At 43.8% G+C, this 27,907-nt stretch overlaps 1 protein-coding gene across 6 annotated transcripts in view; it reads right to left on the reverse strand.

Moving 5' to 3' along the window:
- The window catches only part of RIPK3 (receptor interacting serine/threonine kinase 3), a 117,451-nt gene that overhangs the window by 59,197 nt on the left and 30,347 nt on the right, over nucleotides 1-27,907 (reverse strand). For all 6 annotated transcript variants that reach the window (XM_069761012.1, XM_069761001.1, XM_069760983.1 and 3 more), the window contains 2 exons: nucleotides 23,926-23,975; nucleotides 19,559-19,717 (listed from right to left, as the gene is read on the reverse strand). In XM_069761012.1, coding sequence (XP_069617113.1) covers nucleotides 19,559-19,717; nucleotides 23,926-23,975 — 209 coding nt within the window. The remainder of the gene's footprint in view (nucleotides 1-19,558; nucleotides 19,718-23,925; nucleotides 23,976-27,907) is intronic.

Here is a 27,907-nt window from a genome sequence, read left to right on the forward strand (position 1 = left end):
TGGTCTCTAATCTGAGCTGCTGTTAACCTGCGATGTCTGAGGCTGGTGACTCGGATAAACATCCTCAGAAGCAGAGGTGACTCTTGGTTTTCCTTTCCTGGGGCGGTCCTCATGTGAGCCAGTTTCTTTGTAGCGCTTGATGGTTTTTGCCACTGCACTTGGGGACACTTCAAAATTTTCCCAATTTTTTCGGACTGACTGACCTCCATTTCTTAAAGTAATGATGGCCACTCATTTTTCTTTACTTAGCTGCTTTTTCTTACCATAATACAAATTCTAACAGTCTGTTCAGTAGGACTAGCAGCACAACACAACTGATGGTCCCAACCCCATTTATAAGGCAATAAATCCCACTTATTAAACCTGACAGGGCACACCTGTGAATTGAAAACCATTCCCAGTGACTACCTCTTGAAGCTCATCAAGAAAATGCCAAGAGTGTGCAAAGCAGTCATCAAAGCAAAAGGTGGCTACTTTGAAGAACCTAGAATATAAGACATAATTTCAGTTGTTTCACACTTTCATGTAAAGTATATAATTCCACAGGTGTTAATTCATAGTTTTGATACCTTTAGTGTGAATGTACAATTTTCATAGTCATGAAAATACAGAAGAATCTGTAAATGAGAAGGTGTATATATCATAGCGCTACCTGAGTGTAATGGGGCACACTTGCTTGGCACGGGATTCCAGCACTCAGGCATGGTATTCTCATATAAATCAGTCTATTTGGTTTCTTAATCATCATAAACCACATAACAAAGTTCATTTTATTACATTGATGAACATATTTCAACCTCCAGTCTGTTCATGCAGCAGATAAACTTCTCTGCTGTATATTACAATCCCCTTGTCCAGGATTACCTTCCAGGAGCTCAGCTCCTCACACCGACTCCTTGTCAGTCCTGTCTTTGATGACACAGAAGCCATCCCAGGCTCTGTAGGTCCACGGTCTCACCAAGTGCTTCCAGGAAGTCTCCACTCACAGGACACTCGAACACCGACCGTTCAGGTCCACAGTCTCTCTAGGTGCTTCCAGGAAGCCTTCACTCACTTGAGCTTCCAACACCGACCGTCCAGGTCGACGGTCTCTCTAGGTGCTTCCAGGAAGCCTCCACTCACAGGAGCTTCCAACACAGACCTGACCTCTTCCAGGACCTTGCACATGGACCATATAGATCCAAACACTCTCCACCCTGTGACCCACACCCTGGTCACATTATGAAGCTGTAACCACTCCCACAGGTGGGAGGTGTGTGTGTGGCTAGTTCGACCCGCCCACCTCTCAGAACTAGCCCTGCCAGCCTCCCTCTAAAGCAACACAATTACTTGTGGGACTACAGATCCCAGAACAACCTTACTTCAAGCTGACAGCGCAGAGTATCTTCCTCTGTGACACACATACCGGCCATTCACAATAATGCCGGACTTTGTCTAATCACCACAGTTATGCCTGCGATTGCCATGCATTCCTATGGCCTCAATACACCGCCGTGCATATTCTGAAGAGACCATGCAGTGCCCACTACCTGTAACAGGGGTCACTGCATATATATATACTAGCTGAAGAGCCCGGCGTTGCCTGGGCATAGTAAATATCTGTGGTTAGTTATAGCACCTCACTTCTCTTATTTTCCCATCACGCCTCTCATTTTCCCAATCACATCTTTCATTTTCCCCCTCACATCTCTCATTTTCTCTCTCACACCTCTCATTTTCTCCCTCACTCCTCTCATTCCCCCCTAACACTTGTCATTTCAACCTCACATCTGTCATTTTCTGATCACTCCACTATTTTTCCTCACTCCTCTCATTTTGCACTCACACCTTTTCATTTTCACCTCACACCTCTCATTTTCACCTCATCACCTCAGTATATACATCTTTGTCATCTCCCTTATATATAGTATACATCTGTATGTCATCTCCTGTATATAGTATATACCTGTATGTCATCTCCCCTGTATATAGTATATACCTGCTGTGTGTCATCTCCCCTATATATAGTATATACCTGAATGTCATCTCCTTCTTTATATAGTATATACCTGTATGTCATCTCCTCCTGTATATAGTATATGCCTGTGTGTCATCTCCCCTGTATATAGTATATATCTGTGTGTCATCTCCTCCTGTATATAGTATATACCTGCATGTCAACTTCTATATATAGCATATACCTGTATGTCATCTCCTCCTGTATATATTGTATATACCTGTAGGTCATCTGCTCCTGTATATAGTATATACCTGTGTGTCATCTCCTCCTGTATATAGTATATACCTGTATGTCATCTCTGTCATGATCCCAATGGCAGGGGATCACAAAAGGACAAGCACAAAAAACAAAACAAGCTCTAGGGTGATGGAAACTGAGCTGACCGCGATCCTGAACCTCAACACACAACTAGCTGTAGCCGGGGAACGTGCCTACGATGATTCTAGACGTCTCGCGCCAGCCGAAGAACTAACTTTCCCTATTAGAAGAAACACAGACCTCTCTTGCCTCCAGAGAAACACCCCACAGAAATAGCAGCCCCCCACATGTAATGACGGTGAAATGAGAGGAAAGCACATACGTAGTTATGAAAACAGATTCAGCAAAATGAGGCCCGCTAAAGCTAGATAGCAGAGGACACAAAAGTGAACTGCGCGGTCAGCGAAAAACCCTACAAAAAACCATCCTGAAATTACTTGAACTCATGTTCCAACTCATGGAACATGAGGAGTAATATCAGCCCACTAGAGCAACCAGCAAAAAGGAATCACATATCTGCAAGCTGGACTAAGACAAAAATTAAGCAAAACGTGGAACAGGAAAATCAAAAACTTAGCTTGTCCTGAAGAATACAGAAGCGGGAAGCAGAGGTAACAAGACACACTGATTACATTGATAGCCGGCGAGGAAATGACAAGAAAGCCAGGTTAAATAGGAAACTCCCATATCCTGATAGAACAGGTGGACACCAGAGACCGCAGAGAACACAAGTCACCCAGTACCATCTGTAACCACCAGAGGGAGCCCAAAAACAGAATCCACAACAGTACCCCCCCTTGAGGAGGGGTCACCGAACCCTCACGAGAACCACCAGGGCGACCAGGATGAGCCCTATGAAATGCACGGACCAAATCAGCAGCATGAACATCAGAGGCAACCACCCAAGAATTATCCTCCTGACCATAACCCTTCCACTTGACCAAATATTGGAGTTTCCGTCTGGAAACACGAGAATCCAAGATCTTCTCCACAACATACTCCAATTCTCCCTCCACCAGCACCAGAGCAGGAGGCTCAAGCGAAGGAACAACAGGTACCTCATACTTCCGCAACAACGACCGATGGAACACATTATGAATAGCAAACGATGCCGGGAGATCCAAACGAAACGACACAGGGTTAAGAATTTCCAAGATCCTATAGGGACCGATGAACCGAGGCTTGAACTTAGGAGAAGAGACCTTCATAGGAACAAAACGAGAAGACAACCACACCAAGTCCCCAACACGAAGTCGAGGACCCACGCGGCGACGGCGATTAGCAAACTGCTGAGCCCTCTCCTGGGACAACTTCAAATTGTCCACCACATGACTCCAAATTTGATGCAACCTATCCACCACCATGTCCACTCCAGGACAATCAGAAGGCTCCACCTGACCAGAGAAAAAACAAGGATGAAACCCCGAATTACAAAAGAAAGGAGAAACCAAGGTAGCAGAACTAGCCCGATTATTAAGGGCAAATTCGGCAAGCGGCAAAAAGGTAATCCAGTCATCTTGATCAGCAGAAACAAAACACCTTAAATAAGTTTCCAAGGTCTGATTAGTTCGTTCCGTCTGGCCATTCGTCTGAGGATGGAATGCAGACGAAAAGGACAAATCAATGCCCATCTTAGCACAGAACGTCCGCCAAAATCTAGACACAAACTGGGATCCCCTGTCAGAAACGATGTTCTCCGGAATCCCATGCAAACGAACCACGTTCTGAAAAAACAGAGGGACCAACTCAGAGGAGGAAGGCAACTTAGGCAAGGGTACCAGATGAACCATCTTAGAAAAGCGGTCACACACAACCCAGATGACGGACATTTTTTGAGAGACAGGGAGATCCGAAATAAAGTCCATGGAAATGTGCGTCCAAGGCCTCTTCGGAATAGGCAAAGGTGACAACAATCCACTGGCCCGAGAACAGCAAGGCTTAGCCCGAGCGCAAACTTCACAAGACTGCACAAAAGAACGCACATCCCTCGACAAGGAAGGCCACCAAAAAGACCTGGCCACCAAGTCTCTAGTACCAAATATTCCAGGATGACCTGCCAACGCAGAAGAATGGACCTCGGAGATGACTCTACTGGTCCAATTATCCGGAACAAACAGTCTTTCAGGCGGACAACGATCAGGTTTATCCGCCTGAAACTCCTGCATAGCACGTCGCAAGTCTGGGGAGACAGCCAACAAAATCACCCCATCTCTAAGGATACCAGTGGGCTCAGAATTTCCAGGGGAGTCAGGCACAAAACTCCTAGAAAGAGCATCCGCCTTCACATTCTTTGAACCTGGCAGGTATGAAACCACAAAATCGAAACGGGAGAAAAACAGTGACCAACGAGCCTGTCTAGGATTCAGACGCTTGGCAGACTCAAGGTAAATCAGATTTTTGTGATCAGTCAAGACCACCACACGATGTCTAGCACCCTCAAGCCAATGACGCCACTCCTCAAATGCCCACTTCATGGCCAAAAGCTCCCGATTACCAACATCATAATTCCGCTCAGTGGGCGAAAACTTTCTAGAAAAGAACGCACATGGCTTCATCACTGAGCAATCGGAGCTTCTCTGTGACCAAACCGCTCCCGCTCCAATCTCGGAAGCATCAACCTCAACCTGAAAAGGAAGCAAAACATCTGGCTGACGCAACACAGGAGCAGAAGAAAACCGGCGCTTAAGTTCCTGAAAGGCCTCCACAGCCGCAGGAGACCAATCAGCAACATCAGCACCCTTCTTAGTCAAATCCGTCAAAGGCTTAACAACACTAGAAAAATTAGTTATGAAACGACGATAAAAATTAGCAAAGCCCAAGAACTTCTGTAGACTCTTAAGAGATGTAGGCTGCGTCCAGTCACAAATAGCCTGAACCTTGACGGGATCCATCTCAATAGTAGAAGGGGAAAAAATATACCCCAAAAAGAAATCTTCTGGACTCCAAAGAGACACTTTGAACCTTTTACAAACAAAGAATTGGCCCGCAGGACCTGAAACACCTTCCTGACCTGCTGAACATGAGACTCCCAGTCATCCGAAAAAACCAAAACATCATCCAAATACACAATCATAAATTTATCCAGATATTCACGGAAAATATCGTGCATAAAGGACTGGAAGACAGAAGGAGCATTAGAAAGTCCAAAAGGCATCACCAAATACTCAAAATGGCCCTCAGGCGTATTAAATGCGGTTTTCCACTCATCACCCTGCTTTATCCGCACAAGATTATACGCACCCCAAAGATCAATCTTAGTGAACCATTTAGCCCCCTTAATGCGAGCGAACAAATCAGTCAACAATGGCAAAGGATACTGATATTTAACTGTAATCTTATTCAAAAGACGGTAATCTATACAAGGCCTCAAAGAACCATCTTTTTTGGCCACAAAAAAAAAACCTGCTCCCAAAGAGGACGAAGATGGACGGATATGTCCCTTTTCCAAGGACTCCTTAACATAATCCTGCATAGCAGTATGCTCTGGCACTGACAGATTGAACAAACGACCTTTAGGAAATTTACTGCCAGGAATCAAATCTATAGCACAATCGCAATCCCTGTGAGGAGGAAGCAAATTGAGCTTAGGCTCCTCAAAAACATCCCGATAATCAGACAAAAATACCGGAACCTCAGAAGGAGTAGATGAAGCGATAGAAATCAGAGGTGCATCATCATGAACCCCCTGACATCCCCAGCTTAACACAGACATCGTTTTCCAGTCCAAGACTGGGTTATGAGTTTGTAACCATGGCAGACCAAGCACAAAGACATCATGTAAATTATACAGTACCAGGAAGCGAATCACCTCCTGATGAACGGGAGTCATACGCATGGTCACTTGTGTCCAGTACTGAGGTTTATTCATAGCCAAAGGTGTAGAGTCAATTCCTTTCAAAGGAATAGGGATCTCCAGAGGCTCCAGACTAAACCCACAGCGGTTGGCAAATGACCAATCCATAAGACTCAGGGCAGCGCCTGAATCCACATAGGCATCGACGGAAATGGCTGATAATGAACAAATCAGAGTCACAGACAGAATGAACTTAGACTGTAAAGTACTAATGGCAACAGACTTATCAACCTTTTTTGTGCGTTTAGAGCATGCTGATATAACATGAGCTGAATCACCACAATAAAAACACAACCCATTTTTCCGCCTATAGTTTTGCCGTTCACTTCTGGACTGAATTCTATCACATTGCATTGTCTCAGGTGCCTGTTCAGAAGACACCGCCAAATGGTGCACAGGTTTGCGCTCCCGTAAACGCCGATCAATCTGAATAGCCATAGTCATAGACTCATTCAGACCTGTAGGCGCAGGGAACCCCACCATGACATCTTTAATGGCCTCAGAAAGGCCATCTCTGAATCTTGCAGCCAGGGCGCACTCATTCCATTGAGTAAGCACCGACCATTTCCGAAATTTCTGACAATATATTTCTGCTTCATCTTGCCCCTGAGAGAGAGCCAATAAAGCTTTTTCAGCCTGAATCTCTAGGTTAGGTTCCTCATAGAGCAAACCCAATGCCAGAAAAAACGCATCCACATTGAGCAACGCAGGATCCCCTGGTGCCAATGCAAATGCCCAATTCTGAGGGTCACCCCGCAGGAAAGATACGGTGGTGCAGTGGTTAGCACTGCAGCCTTGCAGCGCTGGAGTCCTGGGTTCGAACCCCACCAAGGACAACATCTGCAAAGAGTTTGTATGTTCTCTCCGTGTTTGCGTGGGTTTCCTCCGGGCACTCCGGTTTCCTCCCACATTCCAAAGACATACTGATAGGGAATTTAGATTGTGAGCCCCATCGGGGACAGTGATGATAATGTGTGCAAACTGTAAAGCGCTGCGGAATATGTTAGCGCTATATAAAAATAAAGATTATTATTATTATTATTATAAAGATATAACAATCTTGACTTGCTGAGCAGGGTCTCCAGAAGAGCGAGATTTCAAAGAAAGAAACAACTTGCAATTGTTCCTAAAATTCAGAAAACTAGATCTATCTCCAGAAAAAAACTCTGGGATAGGAATTTTAGGTTCAGACATAGGAGCATGTACAACAAAATCTTGTATATTTTGAACCTTAGCAGCAAGATTATTCAGGCTGGAAGCCAAACTCTGGACGTCCATGATAAACAGCTGAGGTCAGAGCCATTCAAGGATTAAGAGGAGGTAAGACGCAGCCAGGCTGCAATTAAGGCTATGCAGCAAACTCTGAGGGGAAAAAAAAAAAAAAACTTCCTCAGACTACTTTTCCTCCTACTTCAGCCAATACGATTACCACTTTTTGGCCGGCTATACTGTCATGATCCCAATGGCAGGGGATCACAAAAGGACAAGCACAAAAAACAAAACAAGCTCTAGGGTGATGGAAACTGAGCTGACCGCGATCCTGAACCTCAACACACAACTAGCTGTAGCCGGGGAACGTGCCTACGATGATTCTAGACGTCTCACGCCAGCCGAAGAACTAACTTTCCCTATTAGAAGAAACACAGACCTCTCTTGCCTCCAGAGAAACACCCCACAGAAATAGCAGCCCCCCACATGTAATGACGGTGAAATGAGAGGAAAGCACATACGTAGTTATGAAAACAGATTCAGCAAAATGAGGCCCGCTAAAGCTAGATAGCAGAGGATACAAAAGTGAACTGCGCGGTCAGCGAAAAACCCTACAAAAAACCATCCTGAAATTACTTGAACTCATGTTCCAACTCATGGAACATGAGGAGTAATATCAGCCCACTAGAGCAACCAGCAAAAAGGAATCACATATCTGCAAGCTGGACTAAGACAAAAATTAAGCAAAACGTGGAACAGGAAAATCAAAAACTTAGCTTGTCCTGAAGAATACAGAAGCGGGAAGCAGAGGTAACAAGACACACTGATTACATTGATAGCCGGCGAGGAAATGACAAGAAAGCCAGGTTAAATAGGAAACTCCCATATCCTGATAGAACAGGTGGACACCAGAGACCGCAGAGAACACAAGTCACCCAGTACCATTTGTAACCACCAGAGGGAGCCCAAAAACAGAATCCACAACACATCTCCTGTATATATATGTACCTGTATGTCATCTCCTCCTCTATATAGTATAATACCTGTGTCATCTCTCCTGTATATAGTATATATCTGTGTGTCATCTCCCCTGTATATAGTATATACCTGTGTGTCATCTCCTCCTGTATTAGACCTCGTTCACACGTTATTTGCTCAGTATTTTTACCTCAGTATTTGTAAGCTAAATTGGCAGCCTGATAAATCCCCAACCAACAGGAAGCCCTCCCCCTGGCAGTATATATTAGCTTACACATACACATAATAGACAGGTCATGTGACTGACAGCTGCCGTATTTCCTATATGGTACATTTGTTGTAGTTTGTCTGCTTATTAATCAGATTTTTATTTTTGAAGGATAATACCAGACTTGTGTATGTTTCAGGGCGAGTTTCGTTTGTCAAGTTGTGTGTGTTGAGTTGCATGTGGCAACATGCATGTAGCGACTTTTGTGAGATGAGTTTTGTGTGGCAACATGCGTGTAGCAACTTTTTGTGTGTCGAGTTGCATGTGACAGGTTAGTGTAGCAAGTTGTGTGCAGCAAGTTTTGCGCATGGTGAGTTTTGCGCATGGCGAGTTTTATGTGTGGTGCCTTTTGAGTATGTGCAAGTTTTGTGTGAGGCAACTTTTGCATGTGTTGCAACTTTTGTGCATGTGGAAATTTTTCCGCGTGTGCGAGTTTTCCATGAGGTGAGTTTTGCACGTGTGGTAAGTTTTGCGTGAGCCTAGTTTTTGCATGTGGCGAGTTCTGCACGTGGCGAGTTTTGAGCGGTGACTTTTGTGTTTCGACTTTTATGTGGCGAGGTTGGTGTATTTGTGGTGAAATGTGTGCTGAGGGTAATATGTGTTCAAGCACGTGGTAGTGTGTGGCACATTTTGTGTGTGTGTTCATATCCCCGTGTGTGGTGAGTATCCCATGTCAGGGCCCCACCTTAGCAACTGTACGGTATATACTCTTTGGCACCATCACTCTCATTCGTTAAGTCCCCCTTGTTCACATCTGGCAGCTGTCAATTTGCCTCCTACACTTTTCCTTTCATTTTTTCCCATTATGTAGATAGGGGAAAAATAGTTTGGTGAATTGGAAAGCGCGGAGTTAAAATTTCACCTCACAACATAGCCTATGACACTCTCAGGGTCCAGACGTGTGACTGTGCAAAATTTTGTGGCTGTAGCTGCGACGCCTCCAACACTTTTCATTTCACTTTTTCCCCATTATGTACATAGGGGCAAAATTGTTTGGTGAATTGGAAAGCGCGGGGTTAAAATTTCACCTCACAACATAGCCTATGACGCTCTCAGGGTCCAGACGTGTGACTGTGCAAAATTTTGTTGCTGTAGCTGCGACGCCTCCAACACTTTTCCTTTCACATTTTTCCCCATTATGTAGATAGGGGCTAAATTGTTTGGTGAATTGGAACGCGCGGGGTTAAAATTTCGCCTCACAATATAGCCTATGACGCTCTCGGGGTCCAGACGTGTGACTGTGCAAAATTTTGTGGCTGTAGCTGCGACGGTGCAGATGCCAATCCCAGACATACACACACACACACACACACACACACACACATTCAGCTTTATATAGTAGACTAGATGGTGGCCCAATTCTAAAGCATCGGATATTCTAGAATATGCATGTCCACGTAGTACATTGCACAGTCCACGTAGTATATTGCCCAGCCACATAGTATATTGCCCAGCCACGTAGTATATTGCCCAGCTACGTAGTATATTGCCCAGCTACGTAGTATATTGCCCAGCCACGTAGTATATTGCCCAGCCACATAGTATATTGCCCAGCCACGTAGTATATTGCCCAGCCACGTAGTATATTGCCCAGCCACGTAGTATATTGCCCAGCTACGTAGTATATTGCCCAGCTACGTAGTATATTGCCCAGCCACATAGTATATTGCCCAGCCACGCAGTATATTGCCCAGCCACGTAGTATATTGCCCAGCCACGTAGTATATTGCCCAGCTACGTAGTATATTGCCCAGCCACGTAGTATATTGCCCAGCCACGTAGTATATTGCCCAGCCACGTAGTTTATTGCCCAGCCACGTAGTATATTGCCCAGCTACGTAGTATATTGCCCAGCTACGTAGTATATTGCCCAGCCACGTAGTATATTGCCCAGCCACGTAGTATATTGCCCAGCTACGTAGTATATTGCCCAGCCACGTAGTATATTGCCCAGCCACATAGTATATTGCCCAGCTACGTAGTATATTGCCCAGTCACGTAGTATATTGCACAGCTACGTAGTATATAGCCCAGTCACGTAGTATATTGCCCAGCTACATAGTATATTGCCCAGTCACGTAGTGTATTGCCCAGCCACATAGTATATTGCCCAGCCACGTAGTATATTGCATAGCCACATAGTATATTGCCCAGCTACGTAGTATATTGCCCAGCCATGTAGTATATTGCCCAGCTACGTAGTATATTGCCCAGCCACGTAGTATATTGCCCAGCCACGTAGTATATTTCCCCATCACGTAGTAAATTGCCCAGCCACGTAGTATATTGCATAGCGACGTACTATACAGCACAGAGCCACGTAGTATACAGCACAGAGCCACGTATACAGCCCAGTCACGTAGTATATTGCCCAGTCACGTAGTATATTGCCCAGCCACGTAGTATATTGCCCAGCCACTTAGTATATTGCACAGCGGCGTAGTATACAGCACAGAGCCATGTAGTATACAGCACAGAGCCACGTAGTATACAGCACAGACAAGTAGTATACTGCCCAGTCATGTAGTATATTGGCCAGTCACGTAGTATATTGCCCAGCTACGTAGTATACTGCCCAGCCACATATGTAACAGGTTAAAAAATAAGAAAGAAACATATACTCACCTTCCGAGGACCCCTTGTAGTCCTGAAGGTCCCTTGTTGTCCTGTCGCCTGTGTGCGGTGCACGCGGCAGCTTCCAGTCCGAGGATTGGTATGAGCGCAGGACCTGTGATGATGTCGCGGTCACATGACCGTGACGTAATGGAAGGTCCTTCTCGCAGGACCTGTGATGATGTCGCGGCCACATGACCGTGACATCATGGCAGGTCCTTCTCGCATACCATCCTTGCCACCGGAACCTGCCACTTGCATGGAGCGGTCACCGGAGCATCGCGAGGAGCGGGAAAGGCGGCGGAAGGTGAGTATATAATGATTTTTTATTTTTTTTATTATTTTTAACATTAGATCGTTTTACTATTGATGCTGCATACGCAGCATCAATAGTAAAACGTTGGTCACACAGGGTTCATAGCTGCGTAACCGGAGTGCGTTACACCGCGATCCGGTAACGCTGGCATTAACACTGTGTGAGGGCTGACTGGATGACTGGAGGGGAGTATGGAGCGGGCACTGACTGCGGGGAGGAAAGAGCGGCCATATTGCCGCCGGACTGTGGCTGTCGCTGATTGGTCGTGGCAATGGTCATGGACGTTTTGCCACGATCAATCAGCGACTTGGATTTCCATGATAGACAGAGGCCGTGACCAATCAATATCTGTGACAGACAGAAAGACAGACAGACAGACGGAAGTGACCCTTAGACAATTATATAGTATATATACTTTTACAAACAGGTGCACAGAAGTGTGGTAATACACATAGATAATAGTAAAATAATAGTAAGTCTGTATATACAGTTAGGGCCAGAAATATTTGGACAGTGACACAAGTTTTGTTATTTTAGCTGTTTACAAAAACATGTTCAGAAATACAATTATATATATAATATGGGCTGAAAGTGCACACTCCCAGCTGCAATATGATAGTTTCCACATCCAAATCGGAGAAAGGGTTTAGGAATCATAGCTCTGTAATGCATAGCGTCCTCTTTTTCAAGGGACCAAAAGTAATTGGACAATGGACTCTAAGGGCTGCAATTAACTCTGAAGGCGTCTCCCTCGTTAACCTGTAATCAATGAAGTAGTTAAAAGGTCAGGGGTGGATTCCAGGTGTGTGGTTTTGCATTTGGAAGCTGTTGCTGTGAGCAGACAACATGCGGTCAAAGGAACTCTCAATTGAGGTGAAGCAGAACATCCTGAGGCTGAAAAAAAAGAAAAAATCCATCAGAGAGATAGCAGACATGCTTGGAGTAGCAAAATCAACAGTTGGGTACATTCTGAGAAAAAAGGAATTGACTGGTGAGCTTGGGAACTCAAAAAGGCCTGGGCGTCCACGCATGACAACAGTGGTGGATGATCGCCGCATACTTAATTTGGTGAAGAAGAACCCGTTCACAACATCAACTGAAGTCCAGAACACTCTCAGTGAAGTAGGTGTATCTGTCTCTAAGTCAACAGTAAAGAGAAGACTCCATGACAGTAAATACAAAGGGTTCACATCTAGATGCAAACCATTCATCAATACCAAAAATAGACAGGCCATAGTTAAATGTGCAGAAAAACACCTCAAGAAGCCAGCTCAGTTCTGGAAAAGTATTCTATGGACAGATGAGACAAAGATCAACCTGTACCAGAATGATGGGAAGAAAAAAGTTTGGAGAAGAAAGGGAACGGCACATGATCCAAGGCACACCACATCCTCTGTAAAACATGGTGGAGGCAACGTGATGGCATGGGCATGCATGGCTTTCAATGGCACTGGGTCACTTGTGTTTATTGATGACATAAGAGCAGACAAGAGTAGCCGGATGAATTCTGAAGTGTACTGGGATATACTTTCAGCCCAGATTCAGCCAAATGCTGCAAAGTTGATTGGACGGCGCTTCATAGTACAGATGGACAATGACCCCAAGCATACATCCAAAGCTACCCAGGAGTTCATGAGTGCCAAAAAGTGGAACATTCTGCAATGGCCAAGTCAATCTCCAGATCTAAACCCAATTGAGCATGCATTTCACTTGCTCAAATCCAGACTTAAGACGGAAAGACCCACAAACAAGCAAGACCTGAAGGCTGCGGCTGTAAAGGCCTGGCAAAGCATTAAGAAGGAGGAAACCAAGCGTTTGGTGATGTCCATGGGTTCCAGACTTAAGGCAGTGATTGCCTCCAAAGGATTTGCAACAAAATATTGAAAATAAAAATATTTTGTTTGGGTTATGTTTATTTGTCCAATTACTTTTGACCTCCTAAAATGTGGAGTGTTTGTAAAGAAATGTGTACAATTCCTACATTTTCTATCAGATATTTTTGTTCAACCCTTCAAATTAAACGTTACAATCTGCACTTGAATTCTGTTGTAGAGGTTTCATTTCAAATCCAATGTGGTGGCATGCAGAGCCCAACTCGCGAAAATTGTGTCACTGTCCAAATATTTCTGGCCCTAACTGTATTTTATTACTTACACATGTCATCCCTCTGGCAGGTGCATTCTTCCATCTCCAGCAGGTCCATCCTGGTGGTCTTCAGTCCTCCATCAGCACTTACTGGCATGATCTCCAGCTGTCAGCCAGTCCTTCTGCCTCTTTATTACCTCTGATAGCTGCAAAAACAGTCTCCCAGCAGTCAGTGTATCTGACACTCCTCCTTCTGAGAAGTTCTGGCAGATGCCTGACCCATGTGAACAAGGGCCATCACATCAACCTCCCCTCCCTTCCTGTTGCCCCTTACCACCCCCAGTAGTGAGGGGGCTTTATTGAGGAATGGCATGCCCTGGTCCACTCAGGTAGCATTCACACTGCAACTCCTACTTCTGAATGGGCCAGCGCAGTGGTTTTCCAATAAAGCCCCCTTAGTACAGGGGATGGAGGTAGCTACAGGAGGCAAGGGGATTGATGTGATAGCTCATGTGAACATTGATCAGGCAGTCCAGTTGTCAGAACTGCTCAGGAGAGGTGTCAGATGTACTGATTGCAGGAAGGCTGTTCCCAGCAGCATTCAGAGGCAGTGAGGAGACAGGATTGGCTGAGATCAGCCATACTTACCTGTTCCTGCCTGCACGACGCAGAGAATCCGGGGGCATGTCCAGGGATCCCAGGGAGGCGTGTCCAGCGAACGGCCGCATCAACTCAGAGGAGAGGAAGGGGCCCCTCCTGACATATTATGCAGAGTGCAGCCCCTCTCTGACAGAAAAAGACTCAGGTACGGGCCCCCTACCTCTCCTCTTAGTGTAAATGTTGCCGCTTCCTCTATCAGAGAACAAGATATCTGAGCAGCTGATTGGACCCCCTGTCCTCCTGGGCCCCTGTGCAGGTGCACTGGCTGCACGTGCAGTATATCCACCCCTGCAGCCACACCCTTGAGGTGTAGATATGGCGAGTAGGCTTCCCGCCCTTCTCTTACCTACTCACACGAACACCAGGTCCTAGAAATGACTGACTTACTCTGAGCACCTATCATGTTGGATGAAAACTCATGGCTTTCACATCACGCAGAATAATGACCTTTGCGACACATATCTCCCCTCACATACGGCGCCAGTGACCATGTCATGATATAATATATATAGTTTTTTTAGCATTATCATTATTTTGTGATTTAGAAGAAAATATATTTACAATTCTTTTTTCTTTTCTTTTTTTACTTAGTCCCACTATGGGACTTTCACTTACACAGCTCTGATTGCAGTTATAAAGCATAGCAATGCACAAGCATTTGTATGCTTTATAACTGTCAGTGCTGCACTGACAAAAACTAGTTAGACCATGCAATGCTCATGATCTAACTAGTTTGCTAGCCCTGGTGACCTGAATCTCGTCATGATGGCATGGGGTCACTATGGCAACGATGGGCCCCTTGCGATGATGTGTAAGGAGATGGACCAGCTCCCGTGTTGCCCCTGAAGACGCTAGTGCCAAGTGAGAAGGCGTCATCCCGAGAGGTACCAGTTCCTGCCACAAGCCCAGCCGGGTTCAGTAGAGACACACAGACCTGCAGCCTGATGTTAAAGTGCAGCCATTTGATCTGGCGGTGAAGGCCATCTGGTCCCCTATAGAAGAGTAAGAGGACCGGTGAGAAGAATGAAGTCTGATGTTGAAGTGCATGTTGTGCTGGTTGCACATTTGTCCGGAGCAGCTTGAATGACCTGATGTTCCAGCCAGGTCAAGAACTTAGAAGACTGCCTTGGATAAGAAGGGCAGCTGCTGTGTTGGCCTGTGGGCCTCTGTCAAGTATGGCCATTGACACTTATTTCCGGGGTCCCAACCTAGTGGGACTGGGGTCATGCTGACCTGAAGAATCAAAGTCATGCTGACTTCAGAGAAGAAAAGCATTAATGTGTGTTTTTGTTTGGTTTTATGCATTGGTGTCTTGCAGGTTTACCGGCTGGTTGAGGACGGCTATTAAAGAAAGGGAAATGTAAGGAGATGGACCAGCTGCCATGTTGCCCCTGAGGACATCAAGGCTACTGTGGTGTAGAATGGGAATAATGTTTTGTTCCTGATATATTTCCTTGTTCTAACAATTGTAATTCCCCTGTGGGTTGCAGTAATAACTAATGGTCACAAGATGTCACTGTCTAGTTTGAAGTTTGCCTAGTAACACAACAGGTAAAGAGTTGGTTGAGGGTTAACTGCCAGCCTACTTTGGGAGAGGGAACTGTTTGTTTGTGGCAAGTCCAGGAAGTGACCGTTCACTTAGGAGTGCAAATGCATCAGGAATAGTGGGCTGCTAGGGAAGATGTGAGCTCAATATTCGGGACAGCAGATTGCCACAAATACCTTCCATGTGATTTCGTCTTATGGCCAAGGGCAACCTTAAGATGGACCCCAGGGGCCAGGGCCACTTAGCTTGTGAAGCTAGAAGAAAGGTTGGACTCAAACTACATGGGGTGGAAAGTATCGCAATCCAGAAATGCTGCTAGAGATTCCCAAGGGCTAGGAATGCCAGAGAGGGGGATATGCCACCTATCACGAGGACCAGGGCTAAAGTTGTATCCGGTACCTGTGGGAAAGATGACAACCCGTTGGGCCTTTTCCTTTAAACCTGCTAGTAAATATTATACAGACTACCATTCTCTAAGTAAAAGTTTGGCTTTTATTAACCATGTGTCTCCTGGACTGTTTGCTGCCCTGGTTCCAGAAGAGGAATTCCTGAACTCAGAAAAGGCCTGCTGGCCGAAAGTAAGTGGAAAGCACCACATACACAGCAGCACACCAGGACTGAGGCACCCCTTGTCTGTAGGATACCAGAACGAGTAGGGACCGAAGCTCGCCCATGACTACCTCACTTGGGCATCTTACAGATGCACCGATCTGAGGGGAGAGGGAGCTTCCTCCCTCTGCCTGCTTTCTAAATGCTGCAATCGATATTTATTGCAGCATTTAAGGGGTTAAACTGCCCGAAGCAGGAGCGCAGTACTTCCCAACGTGGACATATGGATATGACTAAGGTCATGAAGGGGCTACATGCATACAGTTGGGGATAAAAATAATTTTTTCATTTGGGCTTCATTACAAATTTTGCACCGTTTGCCTCCTATAATTGCTGTATTACACTATCTATTGCTGGCTGCAGAATGAGTTGCCGTGGTCGGCCTTATTATCTTTATTTTATCAGATGTGTTGGGGACATGATTTTGTGGCACTTGCTATTGTACAAGTATGACTGGTTCTCCTCATCCTCTTGTTAGTGCAGCTTTCTTCACAGACTGCACAGCTCTCCTGTCTGTAAAATAGCTGCTGGTAGAGGAGCATGTGACCAGACTGATCAGCCATCATGTGCAGGAATAGATGCGGGCTCAGCTTGCGAGCTTGCATCGAAGTCAGGGTTCCGGAATGTAACATACTGGTAAGGAGTTAATATGTAGGTGCCCTTTGGTTTCACAATAACATAATCTAAGGGTACGGATGGGTTACAATTGCAGCTGGGGGACTGTTGTATTATAATTTCTCTTTTTACTGAAATATTAAAGTACACTGCTCAAAAAAATAAAGGGAACACTTAAACAACAGAATATAACTCCAAGTAAATCAAACTTCTGTGAAATCAAACTGTCCACTTAGGAAGCAACACTGTTTGACAATCAATTTCACATGCTGTGCAAATGGAATAGACAACAGATGGAAATTATTGGCAATTATCAAGACACACTCAATAAAGGAGTGGTTCTGCAGGTGGGGACCACAGACCACATCTCAGTACCAATGCTTTCTGGCTGATGCTTTGGTCACTTTGGAATATTGGTTGTGCTTTCACATTCGTGGTAGCATGAGACATACTCTACAACCCAAACAAGTGGCTCAGATAGTGCAGCTCATCCAGGATGGCACATGAATGCGAGCTGTGGCAAGAAGGTTTGCTGTATCTGTCAGCGTAGTGTCCAGAGGCTGGAGGCGCTACCAGGAGACAGGCCAGTACACCAGGAGACATGGAGGGGACCGTAGGAGGGCAACAACCCAGCAGCAGGACTGCTACCTCAGCTTTTGTGTAAGAAGGAACAGGAGAAGCACTGCCAGAGCCCTGCAAAATGACCTCCAGCAGACCACAAATGTGCATGTGTCTGCACAAACGGTTAGAAACGACTCCATGAGGGTGGTCTGAGTGCCAGACTCCACAGATGGGGGTTGTGCTCACAGCCCAACACCGTGCAGGACGCTTGGCATTTGCCACAGAACACCAGGATTGGCAAATTTGTTACTGGCCCCCTGTGCTCTTCACAGATGAAAGCAGATTCACACTGAGCACATGTGACAGATGTGAGTCTGGAGATGCCGTGGAGAGCGATCTGCTGCCTGCAACATCCTTCAGCATGACCGGTTTGGCAGTGGGTTAGTAATGGTGTGGGGTGGCATTTCTTTGGAGGGCCGCACAGCCCTCCATGTGCTTGCCAGAGGTAGCCTGACTGCCATTAGGTACCAAGATGAAATCCTCAGACCCCTTGTGAGACCATATGCTGGTGGAGTTGGCCCTGGGTTCCTCCTAATGCAGAGGAATGCCAGACCTCATGTGGTTCGAGTGTGTCAGCAGTTCCTGCAAGATGAAGGCATTGAAGCTATGGACTGGCCCACCCGTTCCCCAGACCTGAATCCGATTGAACACATCTGGGACATCATGTCTCGTACCATCAAACAACGTCACGTTGCACCACAGACTGTCCAGGTGTTGGTGGCTGCTTTAGACCAGGTCTGAGAGGAGATCCCTCAAGAGACCATCCACCGCCTCATCAGGACAATGCCCAGGCATTGTATGGAGGTCATACAGGCACGTGAAGGCCACACACACTACTGAGCATCATTTCCTTGTCTTGAGGATTTTCCACTGGAGTTGGATCAGCCTGCAATTTGATTTTCCACTTTGATTTTGAGCATCATTCCAACTCCAGACCTCCATGGGATATTAGTTGTGATTTACATTCATCATTTTAGGTGATATTGTTCTCAACGCATTCCACTATGTAATGAATAAAGATTTGCAACTGGAATATTTCATTCAGCGATATCTAGGATGTGGGATTTTAGTGTTCCCTTTATTTTTTTGAGTATTATATATAGTACAAATAATGAAATTATCATAGGTGCATAGAAAAAAATTGTAAAATAGCAAATTTGGCCACATCTGTAAAACTTCAATCCATCAAAATATAAATGTAATTAATACCTTATAAAAGAGGAAATCAAAATGCCAGAATTTTCTGTCTCCTCATTACAAAAAAATGCAATAAAAAGCTATCGAAATATTGTACGTCCCTTAAAATGTACCAATAAAACTACAGCTCAGCACTCCAAAAACAATCCTTCATACAGCTCCATTAATGAAGAAATAAAAAGTCACGGGTCTCAGAATATGGTGACTCAACCCACATTTTTGATATCCAAAGTTCTGAATTTTTACAAATCCATAAAAAAAATATTAAAATTTGGTATGGCCATAATCTTACTGACCTACAGTATCTTGTTGGCCGAACATTTTACAATAGAATCGTTGTATTTTTTTTACTAGTTTACCATACTTAGACTGGTTTATCCTGTATTCTGTGTTTATAGTGTAAAGTTAAAGGTGTCATTTAACACTACAACTCACCCTGCGAAAAAATAAGTGATCATATCGATATCGTAAACCGAAAATAAAAAAAAATATAAATCTTGGAAAAAGGGGAAGAAAAACGAAAGCACAAACGGGAAGTGGATATAAACTACGGTATTCCTGAATGCGGAGTCCATCATACGTTCTAGTGGAATACATGCATGTATATTGACTGTATGTCTTCAATGTGTTATGTTAGGCTGATTTCACCACGTACAGGATAGAGACACAACACTGTTCATAGAATGCATAGTCCATAGTTCGATTATTATTGCTTATCAGACGTCACTTACCACTGAATGGAGGTCTCTTGAGCTTGTCATTATTCCAGCAGCGTTTAGTAAACTCAATAGCCTCACTTAGATCATTCACAGACGTCTCATTCTCCAATGACTTAAGACAAGGCCGCTGTCCCTTGGGAACAAGTTGACGTATCAAGACAGATTTGTCAACTGACAGAGAGGAGATATAAACATGGTCAGTTTTCAAGAATACCTATTATTAGAAATATAAAACATACAATAAGGGCTCGTTCAGATGAGCATATTATAGGCTCTGACCAATGTTATTCAATAGGGCTGTTCAGATGACAGATGACAGTTTATTTAAGCATCTGTTTGTAAAAAACGCACTATTCTGTTCCCTAAAATTCCCAAGATTTCTAGATGAAAATCGGAGTATTTTTCATAAGTTCGTCTAATTCTTTTGTAATTTCAACTCATACACAGGACTGTTATGGTGTTTAGCAACTGTACAGTGCAGGGTTCTGCTTGTGTCTTTCTTCATCATCACTCCCCTATTTGGAAAAGGCAAGACACTTTAATTAAGGAGAGCACAACCCACAGTCCACAATGCTATCCTCTGCACCCCCCCAACAATTTGCTCACAGACACGTTAGTTGTCTCTGGTGGCTGCTGACATTTATTTTCCATGTCACATTGAAAAGGGGCAGCTCTTATGGCAAAATCAGGAATGGGTATATAATAATGGTGCACTGCGTAGCCACATTTTACACCTCCATATATTTGCAGAACAGTGTAGCACTCAGGAAGGGAGTAGATGACATGGCCATACATGAGTGTGGCGATCATCACTGTAGTTTAAGTAGCAGCTCACACTAACTAACATGTTAGTGTCTCTACTAGTGATAAGCCAGTATACTCGTTGCTCGGGTGGTCTCCGAGTGTTTGTAAGTGCTCGGAGATTTAGTTTCTGATGACGCAGCTGCATGATTTACAGCTGCTTGCCAGCCTGAGTACATATGGGGGTTGCCTGGTTGCTAGGGAATCCCCACATGTATTCAAGCTGTCTAGTAACTGTAAATCATTCAGCTGCAGCTACGAAAGCTAAATCTCCGAGCACTAACAAATACTTGGAGACCACCCGAAGATGCTCGGGAAAACCCGAGCAACGAGTATACTCGCTCATCACTAGTCTCTACATAACAGTTTTACAGACTGTTTTAAACCTTATGTATTACAATTAAAACTGTCTCTTAGGAGGTATAAAATTAAAGACGTGGCCCAGTATTATTTTTCTTTTTTTTTTTTAACTATGGGTCTAAAAACATGCAGGTAGTTACTAACAAAGGCAACTACCTGCTTGTTCTATCCAGCGCCAGATCAGAGCAGTTACTTCTTCTTCCGGGCGTACAGTGCTGACGTCATGCTGATTGACAGTCGGCTAACTGCAGTTAGGCATGATGTCGGCAGTCACATCTCATCAACAGAGCAGAGTGAAAGAGAAGTCGCTGGTCTGTCGATGTGACCTCAGTGGAAGCCGCTGTACAACCATAGTTTTGAACGGGCACCATCAATTTATAATAAACAAAGGGGATCACCTCATGCATATCTCATTTAGAACCAGTAGAATAGAGAAAGTGTATGCATAAAGGAAATGGGATCACCACATCAATCATAAAGTGCAAAAAATAGCAATTTTTATTGGGAACAACGCACAAAAAAACATTAAAAACAGTTAAAAACCCAACAACATGGGTAGAGGTTACGGGTCCACTCAAATATGGGGTAAATGCCCCAAAAAAGACTGCAAGCCAATTACAATACAGTATACATCACCATGACAGGATAATAATAACCAAGTATTTCATAATATATACATGCTGTTATTTCTATAAGATGCCCATCCTCATATACAGTGGGGCAAAAAAGTATTTAGTCAGTCAGCAATAGTGCAAGTTCCACCACTTAAAAAGATGAGAGGCGTCTGTAATTTACATCATAGGTAGACCTCAACGATGGGAGACAAACTGAGAAAAAAAAATCCAGAAAATCACATTGTCTGTTTTTTTATCATTTTTTTTGCATATTATGGTGGAAAATAAGTATTTGGTCAGAAACAAACAATCAAGATTTCTGGCTCTCACAGACCTGTAACTTCTTCTTCAAGAGTCTCCTCTTTCCTCCACTCATTACCTGCAGTAATGGCACCTGTTTAAACTTGTTATCAGTATAAAAAGACACCTGTGCACACCCTCAAACAGTCTGACTCCAAACTCCACTATGGTGAAGACCAAGGAGCTGTCAAAGGACACCAGAAACAAAATTGTAGCCCTGCACCAGGCTGGGAAGACTGAATCTGCAATAGCCAACCAGCTTGGAGTGAAGAAATCAACAGTGGGAGCAATAATTAGAAAATGGAAGACATACAAGACCACTGATAATCTCCCTCGATCTGGGGCTCCATGCAAAATCCCACCCCGTGGGGTCAGAATGATCACAAGAACGGTGAGCAAAAATCCCAGAACCACGCGGGGGGACCTAGTGAATGAACTGCAGAGAGCTGGGACCAATGTAACAAGGCCTACCATAAGTAACACACTACGCCACCATGGACTCAGATCCTGCAGTGCCAGACGTGTCCCACTGCTTAAGCCAGTACATGTCCGGGCCCGTCTGAAGTTTGCTAGAGAGCATTTGGATGATCCAGAGGAGTTTTGGGAGAATTTCCTATGGTCTGATGAAACCAAACTGGAACTGTTTGGTAGAAACACAACTTGTCGTGTTTGGAGGAAAAAGAATACTGAGTTGCATCCATGAAACACCATACCTACTGTAAAGCATGGTGGTGGAAACATCATGTTTTGGGGCTGTTTCTCTGCAAAGGGGCCAGGACGACTGATCCGGGTACATGAAAGAATGAATGGGGCCATGTATCGTGAGATTTTGAGTGCAAACCTCCTTCCATCAGCAAGGGCATTGAAGATGAAACGTGGCTGGGCCTTTCAACATGACAATGATCCAAAGCACACCGCCAGGGCAACGAAGGAGTGGCTTCGTAAGAAGCATTTCAAGGTCCTGGAGTGGCCTAGCCAGTCTCCAGATCTCAACCCTATAGAAAACCTTTGGAGGGAGTTGAAAGTCTGTGTTGCCAAGCGAAAAGCCAAAAACATCACTGCTCTAGAGGAGATCTGCATGGAGGAATGGGCCAACATACCAACAACAGTGTGTGGCAACCTTGTGAAGACTTACAGAAAACGTTTGACCTCTGTCATTGCCAACAAAGGATATATTACAAAGTATTGAGATGAAATTTTGTTTCTGACCAAATACTTATTTTGCACCATAATATGCAAATAAAATGTTAAAAAAACAGACAATGTGATTTTCTGGATTTTTTTTTCTCAGTTTGTCTCCCATAGTTGAGGTCTACCTATGATGTAAATTACAGACGCCTCTCATCTTTTTAAGTGGTGGAACTTGCACTATTGCTGACTGACTAAATACTTTTTTGCCCCACTGTACATAGTATACCACAATATTATAAGTGTATATCCACAAAACAGCATATATACAGTAACTACAAAATCCGTCCAGACCATACACCTGGTAACAGGGATGTATTAAGTAACCAAAATTACACAGGGTTTACACCCTAGAATCTGTTGGTCTTACCTAACCTAGTAGACAAATAGGGTATTGGCATGGTGGGCATAATAGCCCCAATTTGGCTATGCCAGTGCTTTAAGACCCACACATATCAACACCTAAAGCGTCTTCCTCAAGGTCAGTGGTGTAGTGAAGGTGTGTTCCCACTGTTTAAATAGATACATAAATTCTTAATTTACCTGCCAGGTGTGGTGTATAATGGCGGCGCAGGCATTCAGATATATACATATCGGTTCGGCGTACTGTGCGTAATACAAGCGCAATACAAATGATCATGCAAGAATCGTAATACAAGCGCAATACAAATGAATAGAGTCCAAACTTGTATTTTTTGCGACTTGCTTCTTGCAGTTGCCGTACCCCTTGAGTCACAATGTGACCCCATTCACTTATGTTGTGTTGCGTCACCGAGCAATACTTGGTTCTGCGTCAGGTGTCATGGCCAAAATCACCATGTAGCTCTAGCTTAAAGTATACTTCTAAAGCTCACCTTAAAAAGCAGCTAATATAATTCTCTTCTATGTAAGTAAATGTTTCCGCAGGCTAGTGGATCAAGCAATATGTAAGATACAATTTTAAGGGCAAAGGATTTTTCCACATTTTGCATTAGTAATTACACTTAAAGAAAAATAATGACTTGCTCCCTACTGGAGACAATATGCTGCATTCATCTATGTAATTATCATGTACTTTAGGTTTTGTGTCTCTTCAAAGACCCGTCATAAAATGCCTTTCACAGTATACATTCTTACCAGGATAAGGACTTTCTCCCCTAAGCACCACAGCAGATAGGATGGCGAAACTAAAAGAAAAAAATATCATCATTAGTATTATTATCATTATATGAATATTTGCATTTTCCTGACTTTACAAAGTGTCCAGGCAATAGGCAAGAAGTTCCTGTTTTCTCTAACTCCATTGTCAGCTTTGTGGTATGACTAGGACGGAATAAGCAAAGTCATCGGTAATAGAATATGACATTTCTCTATAAATCAGATTCCCTTCCAGCTGCCATACAACACACATCTTTCTGCACCATCCATACAGAAAATACATAAAGGAAGTTTGTATCTCCAATATGGACACCCTTAGACTAAGTGTTATAAATAATTCACAAACTTCAGTAACTTAATAGAAATCAAGACACGGTACATTTTTCTTAAGCTTTTTCTCAAACTAAAGCTTTTAGGAAACCATCTCCATAAAAGAAGAAAGCTCTAATCACGCCCAGTATCCACGTCAACACTGCTGCTCTGAAAGGCTCCGTTGACCAGAAGTGATGACATCTCGACCACCAATCTGTGGCCACAGCGCCATGTGACTGGTTGTGGTGACACCATCACTGCGGCCAGTGGAGACCTTTGGAGTGGCAGATTCCCAGGGTGAGTATGCCTTTATTTCTTCTTTTGTCCAGATGGCTCATAATTGTAAATTTTAAAAAGCCTTGAAAACTCCATCATCCTGCAATACCAACATTTCAAAAAAAATTTTAGGATGAGATTATTATAGTGAGAAACAAATAATTTCTAGGACACTTTTATATGACTGTCTTCTCAGGGGCAGATGCTAGCTTGCCCAACAGGATCTGTCTTGAAATAAATAATTTCTAAGATTGCCCTTCTGTACATGTGGGTGTAGAGTTGGAAAGTTTCTGCAAACTATTTCTAACCTACTGTAATTTTGAATTAAAGGGGTTGTCTGGCTTTAGGCTACAAGTGTGCAGTCACTTTATGTGGCTGCAGACTTGTGAATCCTCACATCGTGTGCGATGCCAGCTGTGAGGATTCTCCAGGGCCAAGTGACCGAAAGTATGTGATTTACATATATGCGGTCATGTGCTTACCAGATAGGCGCAGCCTCACCTATATTGAGCAAGGCCAGACCCAGCACAATGTGGGGAATCACAACTCTTGCAGTCACATAGAGTGGCTACAGTCTTGTAGCCTAAGTTCGGACAACCCCCTTTAAGCGTTCTTGCTTTATTTAAGTGGGTTGTCCAGATGAAAAGAAAAGTATATCAAAGGGTTTCCAATAATTCATGATCTGCAGTGTGTGGACTAACCATGGGTTTGCTGTCCAGAATGCAACAGTTTCATACATGCCTATAAGGTTGTTGAGTTTGGTTTTGGAGTCCTACAGCCGAATCAAGAAATCAAGGTCCATACTCAGACCATGAATGTTGGATGTGCGAAACCAGCCTTACTAATATACCGTACATCAATTATGTCACTTGTTCTTTCTTCATGCATTTCCTCCACTCTCACGTTCAGCAGCACCACCCCTGGTTTTGTAATGAACACAGTAGAGAATTTCCAAATTTCCAGAGGTTACATGTGACCAGTATTGGACCTGAAGGTGGCTAATTAACTCTTTATTATAATCGGTAAGCCAGCACCCTTCTGTTACAGATAGAGAAGGGGGCTGACATACTCATTGAAACATGCTGAAGCATAGCCTAATGTCACAAATCCAGAACCTGCTCCTGCAATGTCTGCTCCTGTCACCAGGTGCTGCTGTATTCATTCTGCTAGTGATGGGGAGACGTATAATTTTACTATCCTTGGTTCACATCTTTGGTCCAGCTCTTGTTAACCTTTGATAATCCCATTTTTATCTTGGCCCATTTCCCCACTATTCTTCTGCCTTTTGATTTTGTTCCCTGACTGCTTTTTTTTGTTTGTGACTTCTGACTGTTTACCTTGCTTGGTTTTGACCTGACTACCTGACTACTCCTGCCAACCTGCTCCATCGACCAGAAGCCAACTCTGTGGCCCCAGTGGCTTGTGCTAAGCCTGTCCAAGGTAGCTGCGAGGCGTACACTGACAGAGCCCCGTTATTCCAAATTTGTATAACTTCAAACAAAGTTATGTATGATTAATTTTTTACACTGAACTACCCCATTAAATACATATACTGGCATAGTGGTCTCCCCTTTTTTGCTTGTTATTCCCACAGCACCAGACAGACCTGTTCTGGAAATTCAATTCAGTGCAAAGGTACCGTAAGTAAAGTCTCCTGGCATGTGCTGTCAAAATTTAATATCTAATGTCTGTGCATATTAATGAGAAATTATAGTCTCCAATGGATAGGAATAAAAAACTATTATATGAACAGCCAAAAATAAATATAGGCACAGTATATCATCTCCACAACAACTTGGGCAATAAACGTAACAAATACTTTTAATAAAAGGTCTGTGCACACGTTGCAGTTTTGCTGCATTTTTTTTCTGCACAGATTTGTCACAAAACCTGAAGGGTTTCCTGATGCCAATAAAGTGAATGAGAATTTTTTTTGTAGATTTTTTCTTTGTAGATTTGCATTTGATTTAACCCCTTAGTGAACAAGCCAATTTTGACCTTAATGACCAAAAAAGTTTTTCAGTTCTGACCACTGTCACTTTATGAGGTTATAACTCTGGAACGCTTTAATGGATCCCGCTGATTCTGAGATTGTTTTTCGCGACATATAGTACTTCGTGTTAGTGGTAATTTTTTTTATATTACTCGCATTTATTTATGAAAACATATTGTACTTAATGATAGTTATAAAACTTCTTTGATATTACCTGCGTTTATATGTGAAAAAAATGGAAAATTGGCAAAAATTTTGAAAAGTTTGCAATTTTCAAACTTTGATTTTTTATGCCCTTAAATCAGAGAGACATGTCACACAAAATAGTTAATAAAAAACATTACCCACATGTCTACTTTACATCAGCACAATTTTTTAACCCCTTCACGACATGCGCCGTACTAGTACTGCGCATGCCGTGTCACCCCCTTTGATGTGGGCTCCGGCGGTGAGCCCACATCAAAGTCGCGACATGTCAGCTGTTTTGTACAGCTGACATGTGCGCGCAATAGCGGCGGGTGAAATCGCTATTCACCCGCCGCGATTAACCTGTTAAATGCCGCTGTCAAACACAGACAGCGGCATTTAACTACCGCATCCGGCCGGGCGGCCGGATATGACGTCATCGCCGACCCCCGTCACATGATCGGGGGTCGGCGATGCATCAGGAAGGTAACCATAGAGGTCCTTGAGACCTCTATGGTTACTGATGCAGGTCTGCTGTGAGCGCCCCCCTGTGGTCGGCGCTCACAGCACACCTGCATTTCAGCTACATAGCAGCGATCTGATGATCGCTGCTATGTAGCAGAGCCGATCAGGCTATGCCAGCTTCTAGCCTCCCATGGAGGCTATTGAAGCATGGCACAAGTAAAAAAAAAATGTTTTTAAAAATATGAAAACAATATAAAAAATATAAAAGTTTAAATCACCCCTCTTTCGCCCCATCCTAAATAAAACAATAAAAAAAAATCAAACATACACATATTTGGTATCGCCGTGTTCAGAATCGCCCGATCTATCAATTAAAAAAAGCATTAACCTGATCGCTAAACGGCGTAGCGAGAAAAAAATCCGAAATGCCAGAATTACGTTTTTTTGGTCGCCGCGACATTGCATTAAAATGCAATAACGGGCGATCAAAAGAAAGTATCTGCGCAAAAATGGTATCATTAAAAACATCGGCTCAGCACGCAAAAAATAAGCCCTCACTTGACCCCAGATCACGAAAAATGGAGATGCTACGGGTATCGGAAAATGGCACTTTTTTTTTTTTTTTTAAGCAAAGTTTGGAATTTTTTTTCACCACTTAGATAAAAAATAACCTAGTCATGTTAGGTGTCTATGAACTCGTATTGACCTAGAGAATCATAATGGCAGGTT

This window comes from Ranitomeya imitator, chromosome 1 (genome assembly GCF_032444005.1).
Source record: "Ranitomeya imitator isolate aRanImi1 chromosome 1, aRanImi1.pri, whole genome shotgun sequence".
Taxonomy (NCBI): Eukaryota; Metazoa; Chordata; class Amphibia; order Anura; family Dendrobatidae; genus Ranitomeya; species Ranitomeya imitator.